Genomic DNA, 13,535 nt, shown 5'->3' with positions numbered 1-13,535 from the left:
TAAAAATAAATTATTAATATAAAAAAAAACTATTTTTTTGTATTAATTTTTAGATTAATTGTGACTATTACCTCTAACTGCTCTCGTGAATATTGGCTTAAGCGGAGCTGGTTCGTATCCTTCATAAATTTTCAAGAAGGATGATGTGTATGAAGCCCCATTACAGTTTTTAGCGACGCATGCATATTCTGCTGAATCCGACACTTCTGCATTATAAAGTTCGAAACATGCAAGGCCATCCGCATATGTAGTTCTATACTTAGAAGATGGTACAAGGATATCTCCATTCTTTAACCATTCAACTAATGGTTCAGGAGAACCAATTACAGTACAAGTTAATTTTATAAGAGAGCCTTGAGCGGCAGTTCTATCTGTGAGATGAGTACCGAATGTAGGCTTTACTATTTTCGATTCCTTTACAAACGACTTTGTTGGTGCTACATATTGCGAACCAATACGTTTACTTGATTTTTTTTCTAGATTAGAAGATTTGTCTATAAATTGATTTTTATTCTGAGAATCTTCAAATTTATTTTCTTTGTCTGTTACTTTCTCATCTTCAAGGCTTAATCGTGCAAATCCATTTTGGTCTTCTTCCAGTTTTTGATTATTAGCTTCTTTTTTCTTTTTTGAATTTTAGCTTCTCAGCTTTTTTCTTCTTTTCCTCTTCAAACTTCAACTTCTCAGTTTTCTCTTTCTCATCTTTTTCGAGTTTCATTTTTTCATCGTTAATTTTCTTTTTCTCTTCAATCCTTAGCTTTTCGGCTTTTCTTTTCTCTTCCTCTTCAAGTTTTAGCTTCTCAGCTCTCTTTTTCTCTTCTTCTTCAAATTTCAGCTTCTCAGCTTTTCTCCTCTCTTCGTCTTCAAGTTTTCGTTTTTCAGCCATCTTTTTCTCTTCTTCTTCAAGTTTCAGCTTTTCAGCTTTCTTTCTCTCTTCTTGTTCAAGTTTTAACTTTTCAGCTTTTTTTTCTCTTCCTCTTCAAGTTTTAGCTTTTCAGCTTTCGTTCTCTTCTTCAAGTTTCAACTTTTCAGCTTTCTTTTTCTCTTCCTCTTCAAGTTTCAGCTTTAGCTTTCTTCTCTTCTTCAAGTTTTAACTTTTCAGCTTTTTGTTTCTCTTCCTCTTCAAGTTTTAGCTTTTCAGCTTTCTTTTCTCTTCTTCAAGTTTCAACTTTTCAGCTTTCTTTTTCTCTTCCTCTTCAAGTTTCAGCTTTTCAGCTTTCTTTTTCTCTTCCTCTTCATGTTTTAACTTTTCAACTTTTTGTTTCTCTTCCTCTTCAAGTTTTAATTTTTCAGCTTTCTTTCTCTCTTCCTCTTCATGTTTTAACTTTTCAACTTTGTGTTTCTCTTCCTCTTCAAGTTTTAGCTTTTCACCTTTCCTTTTCTCTTCTTCTTCAAGTTTCAGCTTTTCAGCTTGCTTTCTCTCTTCCTCTTCATGTTTTAACTTTTCAGCTTTTTGTTTCTCTTCCTCTTCAAGTTTTAGCTTTTCAGCTTTCCTGTTCTCTTCTTCAAGTTTCAACTTTTCAGCTTTCTTTTTCTCTTCCTCTTCAAGTTTCAGCTTTTCAGCTTTCTTTCTCTCTTCCTCTTCATGTTTTAACTTTTCAGCTTTTTGTTTCTCTTCCTCTTCAAGTTTTAGCTTTTCAGCTTTCCTTTCTCTTCTTCAAGTTTCAACTTTTCAGCTTTCTTTTTCTCTTCCTCTTCAAGTTTCAGCTTTTCAGCTTTCTTTTTCTCTTCCTCTTCATGTTTTAACTTTTCAACTTTTTGTTTCTCTTCCTCTTCCAGTTTTAATTTTTCAGCTTTCTTTCTCTCTTCCTCTTCATGTTTTAGCTTTTCAACTTTGTGTTTCTCTTCCTCTTCAAGTTTTAGCTTTTCAGCTTTCCTTTTCTCTTCTTCAAGTTTCAGCTTTTCAGCTTTCTTTCTCTCTTCCTCTTCATGTTTTAACTTTTCGACTTTTTGTTTCTCTTCCTCTTCAAGTTTTAGCTTTTCAGCTTTCCTTTTCTCTTCTTCTTCAAGTTTCAACGTTTCAGCTTTCTTTTTCTCTTCCTCTTCAAGTTTCAGCTTTTCAGCTTTTTTTCTCTCTTCCTCTTCATGTTTTAACTTTTCAGCTTTTTGTTTCTCTTCCTCTTCAAGTTTTAGCTTTTCAGCTTTCCTTTTTTCTTCTTCTTCAAGTTTCAACTTTTCAGCTTTCTTTTTCTCTTCATCTTCAAGTTTCAGCTTTTCAGCTTTCTTTCTCTCTTCTTCTTCATGTTCTAACTTTTCAGCTTTTTGTTTCTCTTCCTCTTCAAGTTTTAGCTTTTCAGCTTTCCTGTTCTCTTCTTCAAGTTTCAACTTTTCAGCCTTCTTTTTCTCTTCCTCTTCAAGTTTCAGCTTTTCAGCTTTCTTTCTCTCTTCCTCTTCATGTTTTAACTTTTCAGCTTTTTGTTTCTCTTTCTCTTCAAGTTTTAGCTTTTCAGCTTTCCTTTTCTCTTCTTCAAGTTTCAACTTTTCAGCTTTCTTTTTCTCTTCCTCTTCAAGTTTCAGCTTTTCAACTTTCTTTTTCTCTTCCTCTTCATGTTTTAACTTTTCAACTTTTTGTTTCTCTTCCTCTTCAAGTTTTAGCTTTTCAGCTTTCCTTTTCTCTTCTTCTTCAAGTTTCAGCTTTTCAGCTTGCTTTCTCTCTTCCTCTTCATGTTTTAACTTTTCAGCTTTTTGTTTCTCTTCCTCTTCAAGTTTTAGCTTTTCAGCTTTCCTGTTCTCTTCTTCAAGTTTCAGCTTTTCAGCTTTTTGTTGCTCTTCCTCTTCAAGTTTTAGCTTTTCAGCTTTCTTTCTCTCTTCCTCTTCATGTTTTAACTTTTCAGCTGTTTGTTTCTCTTCCTCTTCAAGTTTCAGCTTTTCAGCTTTCTTTCTCTCTTCCTCTTCATGTTTTAACTTTTCAACTTTTTGTTTCTCTTCTTCTTCAAGTTTTAACTTTTCAGCTTTTCTTTTCTCTTCTTCTTCAAGTTTTAGCTTTTCAGCTTTCTTTTTCTCTTCGTCTTCAAGTTTTTCAGCTTTCTTTTTCTCTTCCTCTTGAAGTGTTAGTTCCTCAGCTTTCCTTTTCTCTTCTTCTTCAAGTCTTAGTTTTTCAGCTTTCTTTTTCTCTTCCTCTTCACGTTTCAGCTTTTCAGATTTCTTTTTCTCTTCCTCTTCAAGTTTACATTTTTCAGCTTTCTTTTTCTCTTCCTCTTCAAGTTTTAGTTCATCAGCTTTCTTTTTCTCTTCTTCTTCAAGTCTTAGATTTTCAGCTTTCTTTCTCTCTTTCTCTTCATGTTTCAGCTTTTCTGCTTTTTGTTTTTCTTCCTCTTCAAGTTTTAGCTTTTCAGCTTTCCTTTTTCTTCTTCTTCAAGTTTTAACTTTTCAGCTTTCTTTCTCTCTTCTTCTTCAAGTTTCAACTTTTTAGCTTTCTTTTTCTCTTCCTCTTCTAGTTTTAGTTCATCAGCTTTCTTTCTCTCTTCCTCTTCAAGTTTCAGCTTTTCAGCTTTTTGTTGCTCTTCCTCTTCAAGTTTTAGCTTTTCAGCTTTTCTTTTTTCTTCTTCTTCAAGTTTTAACTTTTCAGTTTTCTTTCTCTCTTCCTCTTCAAGTTTTAGTTCCTCAGCTTTCTCTTTCTCTGCCTCTTCAAGTTTCAGAATTTCAGCTTTCTTTTTCTCTTCCTCTTTAAGCCTTAGCATTTCAGCTTTTTTTCTCTCCTCTTCTTCATGTTTTAGCTTTTCAACTTTTTGTTTCTCTTCCTCTTCAAGTTTCAGCTTTTCAAGATTCCTTTTTTCTTCTTCAAGTTTCAACTTTTTAGCTTTCTTTTTCTCTTCCTCTTCAAGTTTTAGCTTTTCAGCTTTCTTTCTCTCTTCCTCTTCAAGTTTTAGCTTTTCAGCTTTTTGTTTCTCTTCCTCTTCAAGTTTTAGGTTTTCAGCTTTCATTTTTTCTTCTTCTTCAAGTTTCAACTTTTCAACTTTCTTTTTCTCTTCCTCTTCAAGTTTTAGCTTTTCAGCTTTCTTTCTCCCTTCCTCTTCATGTTTTAACTCTTCAGCTTTTTGTTTCTCTTCCTCTTCAAGTTTTAACTTTTCAGCTTTCCTTTTCTCTTCTTCTTCAAGTTTCAACTTTTCAGCTTTCTTTTCCTCTTCCTCTTCAAGTTGCAGTTTTTCAGCTTTCCTTTTATTTCTCTTGAAGCTTTAGTTCCTCAGCTTTCTTTTTCTCTTCTTCTTCAAACCTTAGCTTTTCAGCTTTCTTTCTCTCTTCGTCTTCAAGTTTAGTTTTTCAGCTTTCTTTTTCTCTTCTTCTTCAAGTTTTAGCTTTTCAGCTTTCTTTCTCTCTTCCTCTTCATGTTTTAACTTTTCAGCTTTTTGTATCTCTTCCTCTTCAAGTTTTAGCTTTTCAGCTTTCCTTTTCTCTTTATCTTCAAGTTTCAACTTATCAGCTTTCTTCTTCTCTTCTTCATGTTTCAAAACTTTATTTTTCTCTTCCTCTTCAAGTTCTTGCTTTTTAGCTTTCTTTTTCTCTTCCTCTTCAAGTTTTAGCATTTCAGCTTTCTTTTTCTTTTCCTCTTCAAGTTTTAGTTCCTCAGCTATCTTTTTCTCTTCTTCAAGTCTTAGCTTTTCAGCTTTCTTTCTCTCTTCCTCTTCAAGTTTCAGCTTTTCAGCTTTTTGTTTTTCTTCTTCTTCAAGTTTTAGTTTTTCAGCTTTCCTTTTCTGTTCTTCTTCAAGTTTTAAGTTTTCAGCTTTCTTTCTCTCTTCATTTTGAAGTTTTAGTTCCTCAGCTTTCTTTTTCTCTTCTTCTTCAAGCCTTAGCTTTTCAGCTTTCTTTCTCTCTTCCTCTTCAAGTTTCAACTTTTCAGCTTTTTGTTTTTCTTCCTCTTCAAGTTTTAGCTTTTCTGCTTTCCTTTTATCTTCCCCTTCAAGTTTTAGCTTTTCAGCTTTCCTTTTCTCTTCTTCTTCAAGTTTCAACTTTTTAGCTTTCTTTTTCTCTTCCTCTTCCAGTTTTAGTTCCTCAGCATTCTTTTTCTCTTCTTCAAGTCTTAGCTTTTCAGCTTTCTTTCTCTCTTCCTCTTCAAGTTTCAGCTCTTCAGCTTTTTGTTGCTCTTCCTCTTCAAGTTTTTGCTTTTCAGCTTTCTTTTTCTCTTCCTCTTCAAGTTTTAGCTTTTCAGCTTTTATTTTTTCTTCCTCATCACGTTTCAGCTGATCGGCTTGCTTCTTCTCTTCTTCGTCAAATTTCAGCTGTTCAGCTTCCTTTTTCTGTACTTCCTCACGTTTCAGCTGTTCAGCTTGCTTTTTCTCTTCCTCTTTAAGTTTTAGCTGTTCAGTTTTCTTCTCTTCTTCATCAAATTTCAGCTGTTCAGCTTTCTTAATTTCTTCCTCTTCAGTTTTAGCTTTTCAGTTTTCTTTTTCACTTCCTCTTCAAGATTTAGCTGCTCAGCTTTCTTTTTCTCATCCTTTTCATGTTTTGGCTGTTCAGTTTTCTTTTTATCTTCTTCTTCAAGTCTCAGTGTTTCAGGTTTCTTTTTCTCTTCTTCAAGTTTTAGCATTCAGATTTCTTATTATCTTCCGCTTCAAGTTTTAGCTGCTCTATTTTCTTTTTCTCTTCCTCTTCAAGTTTCAGCTGATCAGTTTTTTTTTTCTCTTCCTCATCAAACTTTGGCTTTTCAGTTGTCTTTTTCTCTTCTTCAAGAGTAACCTTTTCGGCTATCTTTTTCTTTTCTTCTGCAAGTTTTAGCTGTTGAGTTTTTATTTCGTCTTGTTCAAAGTTAGAGTCTACAGCTTTCTGTTTATCTTCTTCCTGAATGTTCATTTGTTCAGCTTTTGCTTTGTCTTCTACAATTGGTCTCAATTTTTCATCTTTCTGTGTTCCATCGCTTTTACCCTGCAATTCAACCAATATTTTTTCTTCTTCTGGTTTTAATTCTTGTTCACCTGTGTTTTGCATTTCAGATAAACATTTTTGCAGTTCTACTAATGGCTTGGCCAGAGCAGATTTGGCATCGAGAGAGTTTTCAGGTTCAATAAAAATGACATGCTGCTGAATGTCAATAATACTTGCTTGTAAATGATTGATTTGTGATTCTATTGAGAATATCATCGGTTCAGATTGTGTAGGTTCGTGTAAAGTGTAAGATGATTCTAATGCTTCTGCAAATTCGCTTATGGGCTGAGCTAAATTAGTAATCAATTCTAAATCCGCATTTAATTTTAATTGTTCCGCAGGAGCTAGAATTCTTGTCTCCCTGGATGTAATTTCTTTCAAAGTTGCATGTAACTCTTGCAAAGGCACTGCCAACTGAGAAATTGGTGCGTTAGTCGTTTGAACTTTATGCGATTGATCCTGCATGATAACGATACATTTTCTAATTTTTCCAGTGTGGCAATAGCAACTATTTTTTCTTCTTCGTGGATTAGTTGATCAGGTAATTCAGATTCTGTCAAAGTTTGTTTTCTACTTTTCATTTGTGCTTCATCTTCAAGATCCAATTGCTCATTCTCCTTTTCAGTTTTTATTTTCTCCTGATCCCCATGTTTTAACTCAACAGTTTTCGCCTCGTCATCTTCTTCACTATGTTTCTCTTCTCCTTTGAATTCCATTGATTCATTCTTAATTTTGTTTTCTTCTTCTAGCTTAGCTGTTACATCTAAGATTTTATTTTCTTCATCAAGCTCTAATTTTCCAAAGTTCATTTCCTTTTCATCGAATTCGAACTTTGTTTCAGTCTTCTTATCACATTCAGTTTCATTTTCGTTTTTGATGATCAAAATAATTTCTTCGGCAGTTTCAACCACACTATCCTCTTGCAATACAATATAGTCTTTAGTCTGTGCTAACTCGCAGGTTACGCTATCTAATAAACTCATAGTCGTGGCAGATTCTGATGTAGGCATATTTACATGTTCTAAAACATGTTGACCATGCTGTTCTGCCTTTTGTTCTACACATTCAATTTCTTTTGCTTGTGTTCCAGTCATTTCTTCTCGAGATAGCTCCAAAACATTTTCCAGTTCTACCTGATGCTCAGTTGTAGCATAATCATTTAAAACAGTTGCTGAAGATTCTAAATTAATCAGCTGCTTTTTATAGAATTCAACAAAGCATATTAGGGTCTTCAATGATTTTACAAATGAACTTACTTCATCACTGCTGATACTGCTTTTTTCTAATTCACTAATTATTTTATGACTAAGATCTTCAAGTGTGGAAAGATCGCTTACATCTTTTAAAGTTATGAGTTCCTCATTTGACCCCAATTTAGATTGCGTTTGAGCTATTACTACAAAGTTTTGTAATTCTTCGATAAATCCATTAATTTTATTGGCATAACTGATATTGTTTTCGTTTTTAAGAATATTTTCAATATTAAACGTGAAACAAGACTGCAAATGTGCTAGAGGTAACGCAAAGACGTGCATTGTATTGAATAAATTTATAATTTCTGGATAATACTTTTGCAGGTCAGCTTGATTTATTATTTGTTCTATGTATTCGTTTTCAATTCCTGAAACCGCTTTGTAGTCATCTAATTTGGCAATGTCTTCCAAAACTTCCGGGTGTTGCACGCAAATTTCATCTCTGGTGCTGCAAATTAATTCTGCTGCTGTTGTTAAGGCAGACACTTCATCCACAGTGGATATATCTTCGATACCTCCGCTCAATAAATCTTGTTCTTGTATAATAGCGATACAATTCTGAAGTTCTACTAACGGTTGAGCTAATTCGGGCTATCGGTGAAATTATTTCCAAATCGAAATTCTTTTCAAATATTTCATGTTGCTGGATAGAAGCAATACACCGCTGTAAATTTTGCAATTGAATCGAAATTGCTTTCGCGGTGTAAGAGTCTCTAGATTGAGCTTCTTCTGGTGGAGTGGTTTGCACGGCTTGTATGGCATATTGAAGCTGTTGCAAAGGTTTCTCAAGAACTTGCATTACTTCAACTAAATCGCATTTAATTATAGAATCAGCATCCGATTTCTCTACTTTGGTTGCAACTGCTGACAAAGGCTGACAAAGTTTTTTCCAATTTTGTTAATGGGTCTTCGAGCATACCTAAAAATTCTATTTCATCTTTCAGAGAATTCTGATCTGCTGTATTAATCATGGGCTGAGATTTAATAGCATCTATACATTTTTCAATCTCATTGATAGTTGTTTCAATGCCTTTTGCTTTCTCAATACCTTTATTAAATTGATCTACGCTTTCATTTTCCTTTTGTAATAACGTAAAACATTGTCCAAGTTCTAATATAGGTTGAACAAATGATACTTCTAAAGCTTGAAGATCTTCTGATATAATATTTTGTATGGTTTCAGCTAGTGACTTAAATTGGTTCATGATGGCATTTTGGTCGGCTTTAGTCTTATTATTTGCAATAGCAGTCGATGTTAACGTTTTATTCAATTCTTCGAACTCATGGGATAATGAGTTTAATATTTTAAATTCAATAATATCTTTTGACTTATCTAATACTTCTACACTTTCAGAAAAATCACACAGATTCAATTGTAATTTTTGCAAGGGCTTGCTGAAAATATTTTCATTTTCAGAATTGATTTGCAAATCAATCAAATCAAACAATTATTTATTTCATTGGCTATATTTTTAGCCAATGATTTATTTTGTGTAATAATTTCAAATAACTGCGGCTGATTTATGATTTCTATAGCATTTTCTAACTTATGTAAAACATCCGAGACAACAGCAAATGTTGCATTTTGTTCCACTGATGATACGACAGGATCCAATTCTACTTGAATTTGTGAAATGGCTACCTTCAAGTCATTCAAATAAGGTAATGCAGGCAATGCAGATAAACTAATTTCGTTTTGGAGTGTTACAAATGCATTCTTCAATTCAGAAAAAGGTTTTTCTAAAATTTCTACAATTGACAGTTTAGCTTGATCCAGTTTATCATTTTTAAAGTCTTTTAACAAAACGCATTCCAATTGCTGTAGTGGTGTTATCAAAGTCTGAATACCATTATTTGATACTGAATTCAATTCATTTTCTATCAATTCAACACAATCCTTAATGTTGGTAATTAATACATCAGTTTTATCAATGATAACTTCTTGTTTGCCGATATTTTGCATATCAGATAGGCATTTCTGTAGTTCCAATAACGGCTTAGCCAGGGTAGACTTAGCGTCGGCTGAATTTTCAGGTTCAATAGAAATGACATGCTCCTGTATGTCAATAATACTCGCTTGCAAATGGTTAATTTGTGACTCAAAAGAGACTACCATCGGTTCAGATTGTGCAGGTTCGCATAAATTGTAAGATGATTCCAATGCTTCTACAAATTCGCTTATGGGCTGAGCTAAATTGCTAATTACCTCTAGATCTGTATTTAATTTTAATTGTTCTACAGGCTCTAGAATTCTTGTCTCGCTGGATGTAATTTCTTTCAAGGTGGCGTGTAACTCTTGCAAAGGCACTGCCAGCTGAGAAATTGGTGCATTAGTCGTTTGAATTTCATGCGATTGTTCCTGCATTATGACAATACATTTTTCCAATTTTTCCAGTGTATCAACAGCTGTGTTATGTTTTTCACTGTCTTCAGTTATAACATCATTCTTTTTAGTACATTCCAAAGATTTTTGAAGTTCTAAAAGAGAATTTGATAAACTTAAGTCTGGTGTTTCATGCGCTAACTCTAATGACGAAAATACATTTTTGTGTACTTCATCTATGCATGAATGTAAATTAGCAAGAGAATTTTCCAATTCTGAAAATGGCTGTTTCACATCAACTTCAGTTATTTTCAAAGCATTTTCCAACTCAGTAATTGGTATTGCTAACTTTTTTAATGCTTCCAAATCAGATTTAAGTATTAATTGATCTAACGAACTTCTACGTGTTTTATTTTCGACTACTTTTTGAATCGATGATTGTAATTTTTGCAAGCACGGTATAATAGCATCTATTGTTATATCACACTTAATTATTTTTTCTTGTTTAGTCACCATTTCTAAGCAGTTTTCAAGTTTTTTCATAGTTTTGACTGCTGACGCTATGTTTAAATCTTGTTCAATTTTCTCAATACAACTTTGTAATTCTTCTAGCGGCTTACTTAGCTCTAATTCTGTTATTTTTTGAGAAATCTCTTTAACTGGACTATAAAGAATTTGTTTTTGAATAGCAGATATTCCTGTATTCAATTCTTCGAGCGGAACCCTTATTAAATCGGCGGTTTGCTGATTTAAATCTTCATCTTTGATTGAAGTAGTCTGTGAGCATTCCAATATTGATAATACTACACTTAGATTTCGCAAAGGTTCTTCAATACTGCCTACAGGTAATAGTTCACATTTTGGTTTAACTTTCAGGCATTCTATAACTTCTTGATTCGTACTTAATTTTTCAATGCAGGCATGAAGTTCTTTTAACGGTGCGGATAGTAATTGAATACTGTTATTAACATCAATACTATTCCTCAGCTCACAGTTTTTAAACTGCAAAACTTCAACACATTTTTCAATCCCATCTAACGTATGATCAATTTCTTGTAAATATTCAGCTGCGACATTAATACTTTGTAACTGTTCATGCAACATTTTAACTTTCGTTTTATCTTCATTCTTAACTTTCTTTTCGTATTCGTTTTGTAAAATATCATTATCATTAATTTTAATTTCGCTTTTTATATTGTTCAGTATAGTTAACATAGATTCTAGGTTATTTATATTTTTATCAGATTGAGTATGGTTCTTCGATAATGTTTTTATGCTTGTGACAATATTCTCTTCCAAGTCAACAAAATGTTCGATCAAATCAGATAGAATTCCGGACGATGATTTTTCTTCAATGTGTCTTAGACCAGAATTTATGTTTTCCAAAGGCTTTGTTAAAATGTTGAAAATCTCAGCATTGCATTCACCAGAACTATGAACTGCTAGATTCTCGGAAATTTTAGAAAGTAACAAATGCAAATTATCTAGAGAATTTGTCAGTTCAGGGCGAACTCTTGTTTCTAAGCGTATATATTACTTTTGAAATATATTAGTATTTGACTCATTTTTTTTAATATTTTAATGTGATCAGAATGCTCAGAAATAGAATCTGAACTAGGTATTAAACCTTCTTCAGTTTCCAATCCAATTCTAGCTAAACCATTTTGAATTTCTTGTAACGGGGGAACAAGCGATTCTACGATATTTATACTTATAATTCCAGCATTTTCTTTCTCAGCTTGATCTTTAAGTAATTGCAAACCTTTAGCTAATTCATACATAGGAGGAGTAACTACGTCCAATATTGCTACATTAATATGTCTATCAATCTTATCTATATTATTTTGTTCTTCAATTGTTGCAATTTCTTTTTGCAGTTCTTCAATTGGTCCTGAAATTTTTTCTAGAATAAAATTATTGATATTTGGAAACATTTGTTCTTCGTGATCTTCTAAAGAAAGTTCATGTTCAATACTTTCCAATGCTTCTTGTATTTTTACTACAGGTCTACAAACATGTTTCAATTGTGTTGCTCCAATATTTTCATCAGACAATTTGAAGCTATCAGTTATGTTTAATAATTTATTCGTATCATTCTGAATTCGTGCTATAGATTCTTCAGTATATTTAGCTGCTTCCAGATCAGCAGCTTCTCGTATCAGTTCCTGAGATTTTATAGTATCTTGACAAAGTTTCAGTCCCGTCTGCATATCGGTCAATATTAAATTAGCTTCATTAGAAGAGTTTGCGCTTACTTCTGGCGGCGAAAATTTTTTCATAAGTTCAAATGCTTGCTGTAATTGGTTACTCACTGTATCTACTATACAAACGCAAGTTCTCTGAACTAATGTATGACCAACTTCATCAATTTCAATACATTTTTCAATCATGGTCAAACCCTGTTGCAAATGTTTTATCGGTTTAAGCATCATATCAAAAGTTTTTGAATTATATTTGCCATCTTGCGCTTTTACGAGATGTAGCACATTTTGAATCTCTTTTATTGGTTCTACAATGCTATTTAATACCTGAAAACTTTTATCTGCTGATTTTGTTACCACCATCATAGTAGCTTGCACAGATACTTCTTCTTCTACAGCTGCTAGATGATTGACAACAACATCAAGATAGGATTCTAGTGAAGCTAAATCAGTTTTATTGCATTGATAAGAATCCATTGAATGTTCTGTTTGCAAATTTGCAAATACTAAACCATCACCTTCCTCCCCTGATAAATCTCGAAGTGGTAATTTTTCTTCTTCGGCTTCCATATATTCAGTAATTTCATTTAAAGTTAGTCTTGCATCTGCTTGGAATAATTCCATAGTTTCTTTAATTGCTTGATCGATTTTCAATTCTATATCGGCTCTATCAATATTTAATATATCAACCTCAATAATATCACTTTTTCTTTTAGACTCTGAATTTTTGGCACTTACAAAAGTTAATGGGTCTGATTCACTAATGCACTCAGTAACTTCATCAATATCGTTCTTTTCTTTAGGAGGGGATGAAACGCTGAAAAATTCTTCAGCTGTCTTTTGAGAGTCAGATTTTCTTGGCGGTCTTGCAGGAGGTGTTTCGCCAGAAAGTTTTTCACTCATCTGTTTCATGTATTCATCTGTTAAACGTCTCACATCAGCTTCACTTATCGATTTATCATCCGTTGGGGACGTAGGCATATTAGAATCGGTTATTGAAGATAAATCTTCGACATCCATTTCTGTACGTAAATCTTCACATTCTGCAATGCCTAAGCTATTAGGAGACGTTACATCAATGACTACAGCTTCCATCAGTAAATTTCCCGAAGTTGAAGTTTCCTTAACAAATCTGAGGTTGGGTAGTTCAACTACATTATGTTCAGTTACATTTTCTGATAATTGATCAGCATACATTTCAATTATCTGCAAAGCCTCTTCTTCAGTTAAATCCGGAGTTTCGTACAATGAAACAGACACCTCCTTGCCATCAAAAGAAAAGGATACGTCGCCGCGCTCGTCTAGCGTTATATCACCCACCGGTGTATCGTACATCTGTGATGTTCTTTCTTCTTGAATTGTTGAAAGAGATGTATTTTTTTGCAAAGCAACCTCTTGTAATTTCTGCTCCTGCTTTTGAGCATTTTCATAGCCTAATAATGAGGCGGAGCTGGCTGCAACGCCCATGCAATTTCTAGCCTCGCATGTGTATGTCCCTAAACAACAAGTACCGTCCTGTCCTGATATAATTTTATGAATATCACCAGGTCTCAGTTCTTCACCATCTTTATACCAAAGTAGAACAGGCTGAGGTACACCTATTACTTTGCATTCAAGATTTACAGCACCTTCGTCAGATAAAACTGCTCGCAAGGCTTCTAAAAATTTAGGTTTCTTAAAATGTCGAGGAATAAGAAGTTTGAGAAAGCACGACGTGATACTATGGCCGAAATCATTCATAGCTACACACTTCCATTCGGCTTGATCGAGGAATTCAAGACATTGCACTTCTAAATGACAAAATCCTGTTTTTTCACGAGTAATTTTATATCGGTCACTTTGTTCGACCGGATGATCGTCACGATACCAGGATAATATCGGCTCAGAAATTAAATTCAC

At 33.5% G+C, this 13,535-nt stretch overlaps 1 protein-coding gene across 1 annotated transcript in view; it reads right to left on the bottom strand.

Annotated features, from left to right (window-relative positions):
- Window positions 1–13,535, bottom strand: part of LOC113366005 (titin homolog) — a 37,330-nt gene that overhangs the window by 13,695 nt on the left and 10,100 nt on the right. Inside the window, 11 exon segments of the mRNA XM_026607552.1 lie at window positions 72–624; window positions 767–977; window positions 1,170–1,581; window positions 1,635–3,347; window positions 3,350–5,368; window positions 5,523–6,318; window positions 6,369–7,703; window positions 7,807–7,973; window positions 8,032–8,507; window positions 8,549–10,944; window positions 10,947–13,534. Of these exon segments, the coding sequence (XP_026463337.1) occupies window positions 72–624; window positions 767–977; window positions 1,170–1,581; window positions 1,635–3,347; window positions 3,350–5,368; window positions 5,523–6,318; window positions 6,369–7,703; window positions 7,807–7,973; window positions 8,032–8,507; window positions 8,549–10,944; window positions 10,947–13,534 (12,666 nt within the window).

Source organism: Ctenocephalides felis, unplaced genomic scaffold (assembly GCF_003426905.1).
Source record: "Ctenocephalides felis isolate EL2017-DRISC unplaced genomic scaffold, ASM342690v1 CF-g0.4_SCAFFOLD_01170, whole genome shotgun sequence".
Taxonomy (NCBI): domain Eukaryota; kingdom Metazoa; phylum Arthropoda; class Insecta; order Siphonaptera; family Pulicidae; genus Ctenocephalides; species Ctenocephalides felis.
This window is presented reverse-complemented; position numbering and strand designations above follow the sequence as displayed.